This window comes from Mustela nivalis (genome assembly GCF_964662115.1).
Source record: "Mustela nivalis genome assembly, chromosome: 11".
NCBI lineage: Eukaryota > Metazoa > Chordata > Mammalia > Carnivora > Mustelidae > Mustela > Mustela nivalis.
In genome coordinates, this window is record NC_139030.1 from 60,224,378 (window position 1) to 60,243,756 (window position 19,379).

The 19,379-nt window shown below is 36.8% G+C and overlaps 1 protein-coding gene across 1 annotated transcript in view; it reads left to right on the forward strand.

The window, feature by feature from the left end:
* The window catches only part of ACVR1C (activin A receptor type 1C), a 75,515-nt gene extending 57,041 nt beyond the window's left edge, over positions 1–18,474 (forward strand). The window contains exons 3-9 of the mRNA XM_082690943.1: positions 159–398; positions 5,377–5,607; positions 8,157–8,324; positions 9,665–9,821; positions 11,606–11,730; positions 14,131–14,261; positions 18,232–18,474. Coding sequence (XP_082547069.1) covers positions 159–398; positions 5,377–5,607; positions 8,157–8,324; positions 9,665–9,821; positions 11,606–11,730; positions 14,131–14,261; positions 18,232–18,357 — 1,178 coding nt within the window. The 3' untranslated portion in view covers positions 18,358–18,474. The remainder of the gene's footprint in view (positions 1–158; positions 399–5,376; positions 5,608–8,156; positions 8,325–9,664; positions 9,822–11,605; positions 11,731–14,130; positions 14,262–18,231) is intronic.
* Positions 18,475–19,379: the final 905 nt, after the last annotated feature.

Here is a 19,379-nt window from a genome sequence, read left to right on the forward strand (position 1 = left end):
GAATCTTTACCAACTCACCTACGTGCATAGGGTGTAGCTCCACATCAAAGATGTGAGATTTTGGTGATCACATTTCCAATTTCCAGAGTACCTTAAATGGGTTGTTGTAGTATGGTCATGGTTTTTTTGTTTTTGTTTTTGTTTTTTTTTAACTGAAGCATCTCCAAATGCCCCCAAACTTGGACCCATGGAGTTGACCGTTGTCATTACTGTGCCAGTCTGCCTCCTGTCCTTGGCCACAGTTCTGACCATCTGGGCATGCCAAGGTCGACCGTGCACAAACAGGAAGAAAAAGAGACAGAATGTGGAGGAACCGCTCTCCGAGTGCAATCTGGTAAATGCTGGAAAAACTCTCAAAGATCTGATTTATGATGTGACTGCCTCTGGATCTGGCTCTGGTATGTGCCTGTTGTCCATTTTGTAGTAAGAAAACTCTTATTTAAAAAAGAAATAAAAAACAATTTCTAACAAAAAGGGCCCCAATATTTTGAACTGGGTCATTTAGAATGCTTGATGTGGTACGGGTAAGTTCTGATATTAAAACTTGTTTTTGGATTTGATGAAGAGAGCCAACAGCTGTGGCCGAAAGAATTAAGTCCTCTCAGTTGCGTTTTCTGTCCTTAGGTATTCAGATTCTCATTTTTACATTCTTTCAGAGTGTACTTCTGAATCGATAAAGAGTTTCTCTTCTCTCCCTCCGCCCCCCACCATTATGGTTAGTAATAATCATTGTTGCTCTCTTTATAATGTTTCAGGGGCACAAAAGTTACTGTATTTGAGGAGCTGAGTTCTGAGGAGGATTTTAGTTGAGTGAAGTGGTATTCTTAGAGAGTGTCTTTGCTTGTGGTAATGGAAGTCTTTAGAATCCGAAGCACCCCCCGGGAGGTGTGTGTGTGTGAAGTCAACGGGGAGCTGACCTAAAATTAAAATCAAGAATGTATTCTTAAAGCACAGAAACAGAGATGATAGGGATTAGCGCAGCCCTCCTGTGCTGACTTTTGCTAAGGTAGTATGGTAAGTCTATTCCTCTTTAATGGAACTTCCCAACCCCTGGTGAAGCAATTCAAAAGACCAGGCTGTTTTATGGCCTAAATGAGTCTTTTCATCGCACAAACCATATGAGGCCATTTTGGGTTTCTGGCTACCAAGCAGATTTCTCTGTAATAATAAACTTTCTAAAATGACCTTTCCTAATGTATACGTCCAGAAATCCTGCCGGCATGCAGTACTGAAAGCTGAACTAGGGTAAGCCTACGTGGGTCACTTTAGGAGCCCCTGGGACCCCTCTTGCTTTGGAAGGATCATTTAGGATGATTACCTCAAAGAGACTTCGAGAAACTCCCCAGCTCACGGCCTTTAGGTGCATCCAGGCAGGCACAATGAACAAGGGCAGATGCCGGAGGGACAGTAGCATCTGTATGAGTGTCTGTATTTAACAGGAAGTAGCTTTAGAGTCCCCTAAGAGTCCAGGAAAGAGAGGCCTAATCAGGCCATCCACAGAGTCCAGAGAGTTTGTTGTTTTGGGGGGCAAGTTCCCCTGCTGTGTCATGGACCAAGGTCTCAATGTGTTTGCCATCACTGCACAAATTAGGTGGCATGTTTTCAAAGGAGGCATCCCAGAAAAGATGGTCTCCAGACTGCAAGGTTTATAGAACTAAAATCCAAATTAAATTATTGCATAGAAAACTGATGTTCTTCCTTTAAACGTAAAGCTGTTCAGATTCAGTACTCATCCTTCCTTGACTGTACATCCTGGGACCCACTGGGTGCTAATTTCCTGGACACTGGTGGCATTCTAGGCACAAAATATGAGCAGAGAGTGCTCTGATTTGTGCCCAATTCCTTGAAACCTCATATAATTTCTTGATAAATTTCAAGTGATTAAGTAACTATTTAATATTCCCCCCAAGCATTTCAGTTTATCTGAAGACGTTAAGTAGCTCCTCCTTGAATATATTTAATATGACTAAGAATTTCCTTCTCAAATAAAAATAATAGAGACTTTATAACTGGAGAATGGATATTTAGTTTAAGAAAGTAGTCATGAGCCAAGACATGAAATTTAAAAAATTAACCTTAAGATATTTTGGTGTTTTTGTGCATCTTTAAACCTAAATCTGGGTTTATTGACTGCTGAACTCTCATCTTTAGATTATTCTAAGATCTTTCTTAAAAAGAAAGCCATACATGTACCCAAGCACAGATGATTTTAATGACCCGTTTGAAAGAGTTTTAGACTTTTTCTTAGAGTCAACTATATCCATTTAGCAATGAGCACTGGCTAAAAGTACCTGATGACAACAGTGCCTTTGGTAATCAGAGAGAATGGGTCTAGCTGCAACAAGTTTTCCATCATGAAAGCTCGTTCATTGGGAGGAAATCAGGTGCTTCCACTTCCCCTTTGGTTCTCTTAATTGGCCAGCAAAATTTAGGCAAAGGCAATTTTGTTAGGTGTTGAAAAAAATTGTGAGGCTTATTCCTGACCAGGTCATTTCAAAGAGATAAAATACCTGCAAAAAAGGCAAGTGAACATATCTGCTGCTGGATTATTTCTGAGAATGGCTTGTGTTTCAGGTGGTTTCTGAGAAACTGGGTGGATGGCTGCTTTCCTGTCCCAATATAACACTTCTGATGGGTGGTGACATTACTGAAAGATGCCTTCCCATCAGACAGGCATCTGCTTCTACAACTACTGGTAAAAAATTAAAAAAAATTAAAAAAAAATTTTTTAAGTGAAATGAACCTACAGGGAGAAGCAAAGTCTATGTATATTCAAATGGAATCTCTAAGTGTATAAACAAGAACTAGATTTTTTGGAGTGGTTGCCTTGAAAGATACCGAAGCAACTTTCCCTGAATTTTAGTGTCTCAGCTTAATTGCTGTGCTCAGTACCTTTATTGATGTTGTGTTCCTCTGTCCCTGGTCTGTGGCATTGGTCCTGTGTTTGATCAATTTGCAGTTTGAAAACAGAGGCTAATCAAGTTCTTTAGTCAGTTACTGGTGGTAGTGGCTGTTGATGGTGGTGTTCTGGTGAGTGTGTGCGTGCAAGATTGGGGAGGGAGGAGGGAGATTGAGATTGCAATTTGGTCTGATAATTGTTAGTACAACTTTTACTGCATGGTCAAGTAGTAAACTTGGCCATAAGCCTGAAGAAATGGCCCTTAGAGTTTGCTGCTGGAAGTCTTCCCAACAGGGGAAGACTGTGGGCATATCCACTGAATGGTGAGAACAAGAGTTTTTTTGTTTTGTTTTGTTTTGTTTTAAATTATTTTTATTAACATATAATGTATTATTTGCTCCAGGGATACAGGTCTGTGAATCATCAGGCTTACACATTTCTCAGCATTCACCAGAGCACATACCCTCCCCGGTGTCTGTAACCCAGCCACCCTCTCCCTACCCCCACGTCCCCCAGCAACCCTCAGTTTGTTTTGTGAGATTGAGTCCCTTATGTTTTGTCTTCCTTGAGGGAGAGCAAGAGTTTGGGCTGAACACCAGCATTTCAGCTGTAGGTTGGCCTCCCACTAGAGCCTATTTCTGGGCCAGTCTTCGATTATTGCAGGGCCCCGATTTTCTCATCCCTAAAATGATAAAGTTGAACTAGACTATCTCAGAACTTCCTGGCTATGGGGCTCTATGACTAATTGTTGAGATCCATAATAGCAACCTTATAGTCTGTTCTTATTTAGCCACAGTGGGTGGTTCTTAGGAAGAGGAGAACATCTGAATAAACCGTGGCTCATTTCAGGAGCAGAGGCCGAACCCTGCAGAGCTTAGAGGGTTATAGCAATGAGAGTTTCCAAGCCATCTGAGTACATGGAAAATAACTAAACATGACCTCCCAGAGTAAACTTAGACTGTAACCTCTTTACCTACTTTCCTCTAATTTTAAAAGTGGTAGGTACCTATTGTGGAAATTAAGAAAATGTGTATTAGAAAGAAGAATATCACAGTTCATCCTGATTCCACTAAATAGGCAGAACCAATTATAACATTTGGCAAATTTCCTTTATAGGCTTTTTCCTGTGCATATTTTGAATAGCTAGGTATATTTATTTAGATGAGTTGAATTTACTGTGTTATTTTCATTTTACATTATAGCAAAAGTATTTTCCCATGTCATTAAGAAATACCTCCTCATAAACAGCATTATTATCATTTGCTCTAAGTAATCTGTTCTAAGATAGAATATTAAGGGCTGACCATTACTGAGCATGTAATATACCAGATACTGTCCCAGATGCTTAACATGCTAATTCATTCTTGTGTTACCCCTATGAGATAAGTACTGTTAATATCCCCTATTTTTTAGATGAGGAAGTTGAAGCTCAGAGAAGTTCCGATACTTGCCCGTGGTTACCATGTAGCACAGCTGAAATTGGAACTGAGGTCTTTAAATTTATCTTTTCTCTTAATCACAGTACTATGTTTAACAATTTTTCTATTTTCCTTCTATTTCCTGTAAATATTAAGGTATTAAATATTTTGACATGTTTCTGCATTTTGCATTAAATATTTAGGATAGAATTCTAGAGGTGGGGTTATTGGTTCAAAGAATCTAAACTTTTAACATACACTTGGAATATATTTTCTTTGAATTTTTTTTTATTTCACAAAGAATGTCCATTTGGTGTTTTCTATGATGATGCCTTGCTTTTTTTAGTGTGACATAATTATCTCACTTGATTATTGAATCTGATTCTTCACTTTGCCATTTTAATTTTTTTTTAAGATTTTATTTATTAATTTGACAGACAGAGGTCATAAGTAGGCAGAGAGGCAGGCTGAGAGAAAGAAGAGGAAGCAGGCTCCCCGTGGAGCAGAGAGCCCGACTCGACTCGGGGCTCCATCCCAGGACTCCAGGATCATGACCCAAGCCAAAGGCAGAGGCCTCAACCCACTGAGCCACCCAGGTGGCCCTTTAATTTGGTTTTTGAAAAAATTCACAAGGAATTCTTCTGCTCCCCAGTTGTACTAGAAACAATGCATTTTGTTTTAGAGGCTGATGGCTTTTTTTTTTTTTTTTAACTTTTGTGTATTTAGTAACCTGACTGGCTTTCGTGGGCAAATCAGGGAAATTTCCAGCAATTCTGAAAATCAGATATCTGTAGCAGCAGGCTATGTTCAAGAAATCTTTATTTGGGAATGTGAGAAGAGAAATTCATATGAGGAATTTGGAGTGTTTTGTTTTTTTTCTTTTTTTGAGAAAGGTTTGACCTAAAAGTTTGATACAATGGTCCTTATTTCTTCAAAATCGGTAAAATTATGAAAGTGCTTCAATGTTTGCCTTTTTGTGTGAAAATAATAATCATTATGATAGCTCTTTCCTGACACTTCCTTGTTTGTACTCATCAATTCCATCTTTTCTTTGGTTAGGTCTACCTCTGTTGGTTCAAAGAACAATTGCAAGGACGATCGTACTTCAAGAGATAGTGGGAAAAGGTAGATTTGGTGAGGTCTGGCATGGAAGATGGTGTGGGGAAGATGTGGCTGTAAAAATCTTCTCCTCCAGAGATGAAAGATCTTGGTTTCGGGAAGCAGAAATTTATCAGACGGTTATGCTGCGTCATGAAAACATACTTGGTTTCATTGCTGCTGACAACAAAGGTATTTTCTATCTAATTGGGTTCAGCAAGTAAACATGTCATGTCCGTCGTCAGATCACCATAAATAATTTCTTTGTTTTAATAAAATACATAAAAGTCTAATTTCTTTATTGAGGATGGAAGATGCTTTTCCTCTTCTCCACAGATAAATGTACAGAACCATACAATAAAGACAGGGCAAATTAGTGACATGAAATCATGATGACGCCATAGCTGGGCTGACACTTAAAATATTTGGTGACTGGTATGGCACAGGAACCATCCAATCAGATAAAAACGTGCTAGTTTTTATCGCTTACTTGCTGGTTCGTGAAGAGTTGGAGAGGCATCTTGTCAGGGGGTGGAGTGGGAGGTGGGGGAGGTTGCTTTGGGTGTCTAGGGCAAAGGGATGACATTGGAATTTTGAATAGCAGCTGTTAACCAATGAGGACAGAAATATTTCAATATTTTAACTGGGACAGGCATACCAGTGACTGCTAGTTGAATATTTACCTTTGCTAAGACTGTACTTCTCATCTGTATAAATAGGCTTCAATTCCAAGACTCAAATTCTCTATGAGCATTACCAGAATGGCAGCAAGCAAATCAATTTCAATGAAATTTTCTATTAATGTACTTTGAGTATAAATTATATTGAGACTGAGCGTCAACAACCTCAAATAGTATGACTTTTTGAGATTTGTGGAGCAAGACAGAGCTTCAATGTTTTGGTATTGAAATCAATTTTCATAAAATATTGTATAAATCCCTGAGTAATCAGGGACTGGGTATAATTTGCGGATTACTTACGCGTTCTTTCTTCTTTTTGCATGGCTTTTACTTACTTAATTGTGCATTAGTTCCCATAACAAAGGGAAACAGGGCACAATGACGAGCAAAACATGACCCAGTCAATTTTTTAAAATTCGAATCAGTAATACTCATGAAGAACTTTGGTGAGGTAGAGACTGTAACCTCTATCTAAAAAACAAATTACAAAAACAAACAAACAAACAAATTATCTGTGGATATCAGAGATACACCATTGCCCATGGAAATTAAAATCTGTGGTTATTTTTATCTATTATAAGCTTGATTATTACTAACTAGATGACAAAAGAGAGGCTTAGAATTATTGTACATTTTGGCCATAATTATGTTGCAGATAGTATGTGTTTTCTGATTTCCCAGGTATAAAGTGGATAAAGATGAGCTATAAACAAAAAAGGATCTTTCCAAATTCTTAACTCTGTGTACTTTGAAAAAATATCCAGACTACTGAAAATGAGACCTTTCTTAGTAAACTAAGAACTTTTCCTTTTCCTTCCTAAGATTAAGCTGAGGTGTAACTACTTATCAGATTAATTAGCATTGTTGTCAAAGCAGTAATGACTTTAGTTATAAGGATCATCTTGATGAGGCTAATTTCATCATGATGTTTATTTGATTATAAAGCAATAGGCCCAAGGGAGATCATTCTTGATTGTCTCTCCTTCAGTTTAACTGGTCTACCTCTGTCGCTGGCTTATCTGGCTTTGTGCATGGTTTCAAATGATCTCCAACATTGCTTTCGTCCTCATTTCTAAATCTTTTGTGGTTAGTCAACAGTCTGACAGAGACATTGCTATAAGAGGACAAGATAGCCACTGGTGTTGAGCAGGGACAGAGTCAGAATAAGGATTAGTTTAATACATGGTTAGTTTATTACTGAACTTTATCATGTTATGTTGATTTTTGTATTCCAGGGAAATTTTATCACTACTGGATTTGAAAAGTAAATATTTGGATTAGGAGTAGCTCTTGTACATAAAGCATTTAATAGAAAAAGTCCATAGCAAATGTTCATTATAGCTTCCTTTCTCTGAGTGTTGGAACAGATCAGGACTGTTCAGAGCTGCTGTAGATATTATTCCAAAAGCTAAAGCTAACTCCAGGGACTCTAATACCTGAAGAAGTTATAGGCTAATTTCTGTTCTGCTAAAAATATTTTATAAGCTGGATTAGCTTTTGGTAATGAAGTAAATTACTTGAAAATGTCTAGTAACTGTATTTAGCTCTTAACCTTAACTTTTGGGGAAAATCATCAACTTCATATTTTGAAAGGTGAAGAACATTGAACGTTCTTAGAATTTTAGAGTCTTTATTACATTAATAACACTTTGTGTAAATTTGTTGCATTTCTGGTTTGTACTGGAACAATCTTTCTTGAAAGCTCAGAGTAATTTTAGCACGACACTGAGCCCAAGTACATCTGTCAGTAGCTTCTCCTATAATGTGGTGCTAACAGTATAAAAAGAGAGTAAGAAAGGAGTTGTTCACTTAATCAGAATCACTCTCACAGCTTCCTGTAGCTCTGGTGGATACATGCAACAGGTTCTAGCATATCAGTATTTTCAGAGATACAGTGAGAAATTTTACTTTGCTCATTTGGACCATCAGCGTCCTCACTAAAGGAATTAACTTTGCTTTGTGAACTGTACAGCTTTACTTTAAATATTGACATTTGGTAAAAGCTTTTGGTTTCTTTCTCAACATATATTTATAGCAATAAAATGACTTTTTCACATTTAGATAATGGTACTTGGACTCAACTTTGGCTTGTCTCCGAATATCATGAACTGGGTTCCTTATATGACTATTTGAATAGAAACATAGTGACCGTGGCTGGCATGATCAAACTGGCCCTTTCAATAGCTAGTGGCCTGGCCCACCTACATATGGAGATCGTTGGCACACAAGGTACGTGTTTTCTTTCTAAGTTTTTCCTGCTTATTTATGAGGATAGAAACACCAAGTTGTGTTTTAGTGTTTAATTGCATTTTAGTTTATTAAAAACAATTATCAAATGTAAAGAAACACTGAGATACTTTATAAAGCTGAGGATATTATAATATAGCCAACTCTCATCTACACACTTTTTGCATATTAGCCATAGTAATATTTTTATACTTAGTGGCTCCAACTTTGTCATTTAGCACATACACCTGGGAGATCATGCTTTGGTGGCAAATGCTCTATGTTCAGAGAATATAACTAATTTAAAATGTTTACTTCTGATAGCTAAAATAATTGGAGATGGTAATATTATCTTGAAAAAAATATTTACATGTAAAGTACTTAAAGATCAAATGATTCCCACTGTCTTTTCTATTTATTGAGCTAATAGTGAATTTGCTCTAGAAAGTCATTAGTTAGTCAGGGCAGTGGTTACCAAATTTGCATTTATGATCCCTTAAACTCTTAAAAATTATTGAAGACCCCAGAGGTTTTGGTGTATTTTCATTCTATCTGTTAATATTTACTCTTTTAAAAACTAAAATTGAAAAAAAATGTTAAAGTATTTATTAATTTACTTAATAATTATTAAACAAGTTTCAAAAAAATTTTTTTGAATAATACAATACCAATATAGTGAAAATATGATTTTGTTTTTACATTTTTGCAAATCTCTTTAATGTCTGACTTAATGCATAGATTTTCATGCATGCTCTTCATTCAGTTGTTCCTTTATGTTTTGATTGAAATATGTGCAGAAAAGTTAATATCCCACAGCTGTGTATTTGGAAAAGAGTATCAAACACTCCCAGGGATTTGGGGGTTACTTCTGAGAACTGCTAGTCCAAGGTAGTAGAAGTTTGAGACTTTTTTGTAAGAGAATATTTGCTGTGTGGATGTAGCAATACTAATTCTTTCCCTTTTCATTCAACAAATATGTACTAGTGGCTACTAAGTGCCACCTAGTGTACTAAGCATCAATGACATGCTGAAGGCTGATGAATAACACACAGGCACTGCCCTTAGGGAGCTTACAGTCTAGCTGGGAGAGACAGATAATCAAACACACATGTGAATGAACAGTATAGTTTAGGGAGTAATAAGGGTTATGAAGAAGGCAAAATGGCGTACTCTGTGGAGACTGACAGGGGATGTGGACTGTGTGGTCAGGGAAGACCTGTTTTTGGAGGTGACTTTTGAGCCAGGTGTTCAATGTGATTCCTTTTAGGGAGAGTCAGCCTTCGGTAACAACAATAACAACAAAAAAGAAAAAAAAATGTGTATTCTTTTCTTATGCTTCATAGGTAAACCTGCTATTGCTCATCGAGATATAAAATCAAAGAATATCTTAGTGAAAAAATGCGAAACATGTGCCATAGCAGACTTAGGGCTGGCTGTGAAGCATGATTCAGTACTGAACACAATTGACATACCTCAGAATCCTAAAGTGGGAACCAAAAGGTAAGATCACTAACTCTGGTGGCACACTCAGACAAATGACCGCGCCATAAACATGAAATCCTGGGATGAGTGTGTGGGTGTTTTGAGGGTGAAGGTGGGAGTCCAAATGGAAAATCATTAGGCCGAGGAAAGCAAAGAGTCTTCTCTGGGTCATTGAGAAGTCAGTAACAGAATGGTTATAAAGCGAGGACAGTTGGCATTTTAGTCATACAGACAGTAGCTATCTGGGTGGGGAATCCAGTAGAGATGGATGGTGGAAAATACATTATTTTGAGTGGGCCAGTTTCCGGAAATACATTTTCCCATGGCTAGGAGGGGAAAAACATGTCATCAGTATATAGCTCCCCCAAAGCCTTTATACTCATAAGGGAACTGAAACTCAGGGCTAGTTCTATTTGTTCAATGTTCTAAACAATAGATACAGTCAATGTGTTGAGCAAGATAAGTGAGGGACTCTACATAAATACATACATGTGCTACTGTACTCCCTTCGTATTTAAGAATATGTAACAGTTTTTGTATTTACTATAATTGTGCTTATTCTTAAGTCTCCCAAATTGATGTATATTGAGGTAGTAGGAGTTTGGACACAAGTTCCACATTCAAGGAACAGAATTTTTGAGGGCTCAGAACAAATATGAGAGAAACAGAACATATGACATATATATTACCACAGGCCCATTAGTAATGGGATTTCTGGTGGATTCTTGTTCTGGCCAGCCTGTGGTCATATGGCCAGAGTACTTCCATTTCCTTTTATTCAAATATCAAGCTCATGCTACTTTGACATTAATTCCTGGGTTCTTGACCTTGAAGACAGAAAACATGAAAACATTTTCCTGGAGTTGTCAAAGGCTCTTTGGAATAAGGGATTTCTGGTATAGTTGACCTCCAAGCCATGTTTAAGATTCCAAGCCCAAACCTCTGAGTCCTTCCCTTGGTTCCCTAGGACAATTTAATGACACCAGGAACACTTCAGGGCAGTTTATTCAAGCTGGGAAACCCTATGGGACTTCTCTTCTTTCCCCTATAAAAAGTAAACTTCAGCTTGCCCATCGGAATGTTTGCCCATCACAGACACCCCTCACCCCCAACCCCCCGGGAAGCCTTGGATGCTAGACTCCTTCAGAGGTTCTAAAACTTTTAAGAGTTTGGGAGGGTTTTGCATCCTCATCTTAATACTCTGGGAAATTGTAGAATTCCCCTAGGACAGCTAGACTCCATCAGGTCCCATAGGCTGTAGATTTCTTTGGTTTAGTCTTATTTGAACAAGGCTGTCATTTTCTTGTAGCCACTATATAAGGTGTATATATTTCTGGAAGCCAATTTATAGTAGAATTGTTCATTCAGAGAAGGTGTTTATGGAATGCTGCTAAGCACTGTTTTAGAGTCCTGGGCCCACCATGATGATTAAGAAATGCTCTTTGCCCTAAGGAACTTTCCATGGCAATGTTTGTTGGTGGAGGTTGAGTTCCATCTCTCCTATTGAATGCTTTGCTTACTGCATTTCCCTCTAGCTTGTCCTTTGCAAGTACTTGGCTCCTGGCACCTTGCTTTGATACCCTGAGTAGGATGACCTCTAGTTTTATTTAAAATGTTTTTAAAATTATAGTTCAGTCAATAGCTATATTACATAAATTTAATTTATTACAGTGGCTTGAATCTACTTTTAAATTTGATGTAAGCTATTAATTTATATTTTATGTGGGGATTTATTAAGGTTGTATTTTATTGGATTGCTATAAAGTCATACAGAGGATCTGGAATGTGCATGTTTTTTTAAGGTATATGGCTCCTGAAATGCTGGATGATACAATGAATGTGAATATCTTTGAGTCTTTCAAACGAGCTGACATCTATTCTCTTGGTCTGGTTTATTGGGAAATAGCCCGAAGGTGTTCAGTTGGAGGTAAGATATTGGAGATACTCTTTGTATCTGTCTTTTCTCAATGCTGTGAATACAAGATATTTTTTTCTATGTATTTTTTCTAAGCATTATATTGAATCATTTTTTTTTTTTAATATTTAAGAGAATGCCCTTTGGTGTTATCTTTCCCGTGGCAAGAGTGGAGCACCCTACATATGATGATGATTTTGTATTATGATTACTGCTCAGGTGGGGGTGACAGTTCTGATAATTCTGATTTTCTTAATGATACTTTGCGAAGCACTTGAAAATTTTCTTGAGTTTGTATGCAGTTAGCTGTATGCCTACTTTCTACCAGAAATTGAACCCAAAGATGTTAAATGATTTACCAAAAGCCACAGGACTTGATGTCTTCTATTTTTCAGGTTTTTCCAGTTTTTGTTTCTATGCTTTTTTTTTTCTTTTTAAGATTTTATTTATTTATCTGACAGGGATCACAAGTAGGCAGAGAGGCAAGCAGAGAGAGAGAGAGAGAGGAGAGAGGAGGAAGCAGGCTCCCTGCAGAGCAGAGAGCCCGATGCGTGGCTCAGTCCCAGGACCCTGAGATCATGACCTGAGGCGAAGGCAGAGGCTAACCCACTGAGCCACCCAGGCGCCCTGTTTGTATGCTTTTTATTACTGTTGTTGCTTTTTCCTTATGATAATGAATGTGGAAGGGAGAAAGCGGAGGGCAGAGGTGGAGAGGAAGACTAACTTCCTGACTCTACTGTTCCTAGTTGTTTAGAGATTAATAATGAGAGGAGGAAGATTTTGAAAGGATGAAACCCTACAAATGCAGTTTATGAAGTTGTGGCATCTGTGGAGAAAAGTTACCTCCTGGTAGAAAACTGATTAGGGTTTTCACTTTCCAGTGAGACCGACATAACACTAAGCTGTGGTTTAGCAAATTCCTGAATGTCTGACTTTAGGCAAGTTACCTGGTCTCATTTCCCTCATCTGTAAAATTAGTAATAAAACTGATCCCTTGGGTTTTGAGGATTTAACAGATTCATTTGATTAATTAATTAGTACAGAGCATAGGACAGGGTAAATGTTCACTAAAAGAGCTGTCATTATCAGACAACTGTCAGTTTTTGTATTTTGCATTGATATCATTTTCCCTTATACCAATTTCATTTAAAAAAAAATGGGTTAAAAATGTTTTTAAACTTACAAGGGTAAAATTCTTTTGAATGAGGAAACATACTTTTCCCCTTTTTATTCACAAATAAGTTAGGAAACCATTCAGGAAAATGAAGCGGTTTATAGCAGCAATAAAGTTGTAGTGGAATCCTCGAGCCTGGGACCGAGTTCCAGATCTGCCACTTACTAGCTCTTTGACCTTGAGCAAACTGATGACTCTTTGTGCCTCAGTTTCCTCATTCTGTAAAGTAGGGGTAATATGCTACCTCTTTTAGTCAGTGTTTTTTGAGGAATAATTAAAACATGTAAAGAGTTTAAGACAGTGCATGGTGAATAGCAAGATTGAAACATGTTTGTAATAAACTTTTTAAATTTCCTATTAATATTCTTCTCGATCTGCTTTTTGTTCATTGTCCTTAAATTTTCTTTAACTGTTGAAATAGTTAACATAATATTAGTTTAAAAGTATTTTAATTAATAATTAAAATTAAATATTTTAAATTGAAAGGACTGTTAATTTAAACAATTTTATGAAGACATTCTCAAGTCCAGGTAATATTCTGATAATTAAGTTCAGATATTTCTTTTTGAGACTCTTTAATATGAACCTTCGTGTTGAACTGTCCATCTTCAGTACCTTTGCTGCTTCTTTGGCACATTCTCTGGTACAGTACTTCCAAAATCCAAATGTAAGAAACTCAACTTTTAAAAGATTGCCTATCAATTTTCAAAAAGCGAAAACTATCCTGTTTTGAAAGGGTTATTTAATGGAGAAACATATTTCATTCCCAAATGGGACCATGCTGTAAATTTTGCAGTTAGGCATTACTTTTGAATTGTACAATGGTATTTTACATAAATCAGTATTCACATAATTTTTATAATATACAATTATATTTTATATAATTATTAAAATTATATACATGCAATTTGTTTATACAAAATTGTAAAATTTTATGTAATTGTATAAATTATATTTTTGTAAAATGGATATAATTTTATGTTTTATATAAAATTTATATAATTTCCAAGATTATGTAAACTTTCATAATATGTATTTTAGAACATATGTAATAATTATTCATCTGAGTGCTTTATTTATATCCTTAGTTTTATAGTGATATAGAATTATCATAAACCTGACTTTCCAGTTTCTCAGAATGCCACTTGTGCCTAGAGGACTTAATTGGTATTCTTTTTGAAATAAGCATCTTTGTTTATTATTCATACTGGGAAATTTATTATGCAAATTTCTTATAGGAATTGTTGAGGAGTACCAGTTGCCTTATTATGACATGGTGCCTTCAGATCCTTCAATAGAGGAAATGAGGAAGGTTGTTTGTGACCAGAAGTTTCGGCCAAGTATCCCAAACCAGTGGCAAAGCTGTGAAGTAAGTCTGTTTTCCTCTTTGGCTGGGAATGGAGTGGGGCAGGGTTTCAGGAAAGGGGCAGAGGGAGAGGGACAGAGAGAATCTCAAGCAGGCTCCATGCCCACTGTGGAGCCCAGTGCAAGGTTTGATGTCTTGACCCTGAGATCATGACCTGAGTCAAAATCAAGAGTCGGACACTTAACTGAGCCACCTCGCACCCCAGGTGCCCCAGGCTATGTTCTTACATATGTTTTATCTGTTATAATTTTGAGGTAAGTATCGGGGAAGATTTTCAGAGACCATACAGTTCTACTGTCTTCATCTAGGCATCCAGTTCATTCCACATGTATAAGTATATGTCCTTGTTTCAGTCTTCAAAAAGATTTTATTCCCTTCAGCCATATGTACACAGAACGCCAAGATAAGTGGCAGCAACAAGCATCCCAGTGACTTTACACAAGACTGTTTCTTGCTATGGACAGTCCCCTATGGGTCAGGCAAGTGTCTCTCTGTGGTGATTCAATGGTCCAGGTAACTTTGATCTTGGGATGCTGCTATCTCAACACAGTGTCTAGGTCAGGAAGTGTCTAGGTCAGGAAAAGAGAGGAGCTAGAGGGTCACCCATGGCTTTTAATGCTTTGGCTTCAGGTGACTCACCTCACTTCCGCTCATGATGCACAGACCAGAGTCAGTCACACGGCCCGATCTGCCTGCAAGGAGTCTGGTAACTGTAGGAGCACAGACAGGTTTGGTCGTCAGTGTCCATGCAAGGAGGAGTATTGCAATTTTTCGATCATCTTTGCAGCCCGTACATTTGCCAAAGTTTGAGCTTCTGTTTTTAAATCAGAAAAGCTTCCTCATGGCAGAGGCCACTGTTCTCTCATCACCAACAATGCATCCAGTAAGCATCGTGTCATAGGCATAGATTGTGGTTATCCCAGTGCTTGTTCTGCCTTCTGTGAAGCGAGAGACTTTTCTAGTTCCCACAGGGAGAAGGAGGGGAAGAAGAGGGAAAGGTTGCAAACCATCTGACTAATTCCACAACTGTTTCATGGCTTTCCTCTCCCTCAACCTCATTATTACTGTTATATTCTACCATACATAATTGTAATTTTCAGGTCTTTTTATAGTGACATCTTTTAGCTGGACTTCATCATAAGGGTTATTTCATACAATAGTTTTTCTCCTCATTTCCCCTCCCCTTCATGTTTCATTCAATTCTTTTTCTATTTAAGGGAGGAATTATGTCTTGATGTTTCTATTTTGTATAGATATCTTACCTACATACTTATTTTAGAAGCAGAATTTGAAATATTTATAACCAAATTGAAATTAAATTAAATTATTTCTATTGTTAATAATTTTATGTATATGAAAGAATATGTAACATATATAAAATTTAAGCATAATAATAAAGTGGCAGTCAGTGAATTCACTACTAAGTTTAAAAAATAGAACAAAGATCCCATACTGCTCTGAGAGATTACAATAGTGATTATATATTATTGCCTTGCTTTTCTTTAGGAGAAAATATATATATATAATGTATAAATATGTATATATAAATATATATATATACTCATGTTAAAAATATATTGTTTACTTTTTTTGTAATTGTGAAACATTATTTTTTTTAGATTTTTAAAAAAATTTATTTATTTGAGAAAGAGAAAGAGAATGAAAGAGAGAGACGGAGAGAGCATGAGAAGGAGGAAGGTCAGAGGGAGAAGCAGACTCCCTGCTGAACAGGGAGCCTGATGCAGGACTTGATCCCAGGACTCCAAGATCATGACTTGAGCCAAAGGCAGTCACTTAACCAACTGAGCACTCAGGCGCCCTGTGAAACATATTATTGAAACTTACTGTAGATAGTCTTCTTAATTTCTATTCACTTTGATTTATATATGTAGCTATAATCTGTTCATGCTCATATCAGTGCAGTAGTCCATTATATGGGTTCTTATTGTTGATTGTCTTATGTGTGATTTCAATATTTTTTAAACAATGTTGATATATATACATATATGTGTGTGTATATATATACACATACATTATACATTATAATATATACATACATTATATATATGTGTGTATATATATATGTGCATATGTGGGGGGAAAATGTCTTAGAGTATAAAACTGTAGATTCTTTTGGGGTGTCCACATAGATGATCATATCTCCAAATAATGAGAGTTCTGGGACAAATTCTTAAGCCTTTTCTTTACTTCTTCTTGAGTTTCTAGGACTTCCAGTATAGTGTTGCTTAAAAATTGGTAAAGGATATCCATGTTTTACTCCTTAAAATTTTGTACATTTCTCCTTTGAGCATGCTGTTCATTGTAGGTTTTGTTTGTCAAAACTTTAATCACATTAAATAAAAACTGACTTTGTTTGATAAAAGCTTTTTTCCTACCTATGAGGTAATGATATAGCCTTTCTAGTTTTGTCTCTTAATGTGATAAATTGCGTTTATAAATTTTCCACTGTTAAACCAATCATACATTCCTAGAATAGAACTAACATAGTCATTTTTTATGTGATCAATTTTGTACATTGCTGATAAAAGCAATTTTTGTCCATTTTAATCCAATATTTTAGTTCTATTTTATTCTGTATTAATCCTATGTATTAGATATAGTGCAATTTTATACCACTATTACTTATTTAAACTTAAGAAGGTATTTATCATTTTCTTTGTTCAATGTTCCTTTTTGCCTCTCAGAGCTTCCTTCTTTTTTTTTTTTTTAAGATTTAATTTTTTATTTGACAGACAGATCACAAGGAGGTGGAGAGGCAGGCAGAGAGAGAGGAGGAAGCAGGCTCCCCACTGAGCAGAGAGCCCGAAGCAGGGCTCGATCCCTGGACCATGGGATCATGACCTGAGCCAAAGGCAGAGGCTTAACTCACTGAGCCACCCAGGTGCCCCTCAGAGCTTCCTTCTAAGATCATTTTCTGATTTCTTAATGTGCATTCTTTAAATGTATTTTATTTAAATTGATTTTTTAGAAGGACCTAGGAGTGATGCGTAGTGATGTTGAGCATCTCTTCATGTGTCATTCTAGGACATTAATTCTTCTAGGGCATTAATTCTAGCATCTAATGTTTTGATGGATTTGATTTTACTGTTCGTTGTTTCAATTGATTCTTGCTTATGATACTTTATTTTCTGCTGTCTTGTGACTTTTTGTTTTGAGCTTAGGCTTACTGTAAAATTTTAAGGCCTGGGCTTGATTTTTCTTCTTACCAAGAATCAAGATTTAGATAATATTCTTTACAAAATTCCTTATAAGACTGATTCTCCTGTATATCCAGGACTTTGAAAACATCTTGACCTGATACTTCCTGGGTGTTTTGATGGCGTTTCCTGTCTTTCCCATGTTGTTCATCAATTCTGAAAGTCTAGACTGTGAGATCAGCAGATGTTACCAGGGTGGACGCTGGTTCAGTGATTTCTTCCATCTCCAGATTCCTGTGTTCTCTGATTGTTTTCGACTCTGAGTATTTATCTTATTTATTTAGCAGCTCACTTATACTATTTTTTTATTCAAATTTTTGATATTTACACCCAGGTCATTATTTTATTATGGCATAAATTAAATGTTCAAATGCACAAATCTTAATATGCAGCTCAATGAGTAACAAAAAGAGTATGTGTGTATGTACTTAACATCCAGATCAAGGAATGTGCAACTCATCCTGTATGCCTTTTTGTCTTTCATGTCCCTTCTCAGAGGATTTTAAAAGAGAGCTACTCTACCATATTCCCAGAAATCAGTGATTGAATTTTCAATTAAAAGCTAGTCTCCATAAGGTTAATGTGTGTGTGTTGACCGGATTTTTAAAGACGTTTGGTCCTGATCTTCTGATATCGTTTTAAATTTACGATTTCTTCGTCAGAGCTTAGCATCAATTCCTGGGTTTGTGGTTATGCTTCTCTTGGACTGTGTTTGTGTGACTAGCTAAAGTGTTTGATATTTTTCTCTCTTAAAGGCCCTCCGAGTCATGGGGAGAATAATGCGGGAATGTTGGTATGCCAATGGGGCAGCCCGCCTAACGGCCCTTCGTATTAAGAAGACTATCTCTCAACTTTGTGGCAAAGAAGACTGCAAAGCCTAATGATGATGATTCTGTTAAAAAGAAATCTCTTACAGCTTTTTTTTTTTTCCTCATTTTCCCTCTTTATGTGAATGTTTCTGCCTTTTTTGGTTGTCGTTCTACCTCAACGATAATGCAGTACAGTATTTAAGAGCCCGAAGGCAGCATGGAAAAAATAACTGAAGTCAGGCATGGGCAGGAATTGACTTCATCCCATCTCTGTGTTGTCTTTACTTTTCTTTTGAAACGCACCACATCAGTTCATCTTTTTATTTAATAAGAGAGATATTGCAAGAATATAAAATAAGCTATATAAAACTAATACAAGTCATTAAGATTTTATTTTACTTGAATCAAAAACACATGAATGAAGAAAAGGAAATGTAGAAGCTTTTTTTTTCCTGAGATGAAAACACCTTCATGAAAAGTGTGAACTAGAGCACGTTCTATCTCAGCAGAAGCTTAGATTATATAATCTGCGGTTTTCTTTTCTTTTTTCTCTTTTTCTTTTTTTTTTTTTTAAATTAAGAAGGGTCTTTGAAAAAGATTACATATTGCCCTGAACTTCAGTGTCTAAAACACTTAAAAGGGGAGCCGCTCAGTTGGAAGATAGAACTGAGGTCCCAGTAGCCACTGGCTTGGCCTCCTTTCTACCTGCTATCCTGTTCTTCATAACCCGCCACCACAGCAGCCCCCAAAGCAGTATGAAAGCCACTACGATTGCTACTTCCTCCCATTTACAAATGAGACATCGGACAGCTTGAACATTGAGACTTCCTGAAAGTCACATAACCAGTGGTGGAGCTGGCACTAGGTCCAAATCTTGTGATAACTCACAGTTGTAGACTTAGCTAACTTCCTGCTTTCCCATTAATTCCCATATAGTACTTTTCTCCTTAGGCAGAAACAACAGCTTTCATGGTGGTATTCATGGTTTAGTTAAACAGAAGACCACGTGGGTCATTCTGCCCAATCATAATGGGCCTGCATGAACTCTGAGGACAATATCCCTTGACGTTTTCCTCATAGAGATTTCATAGTCT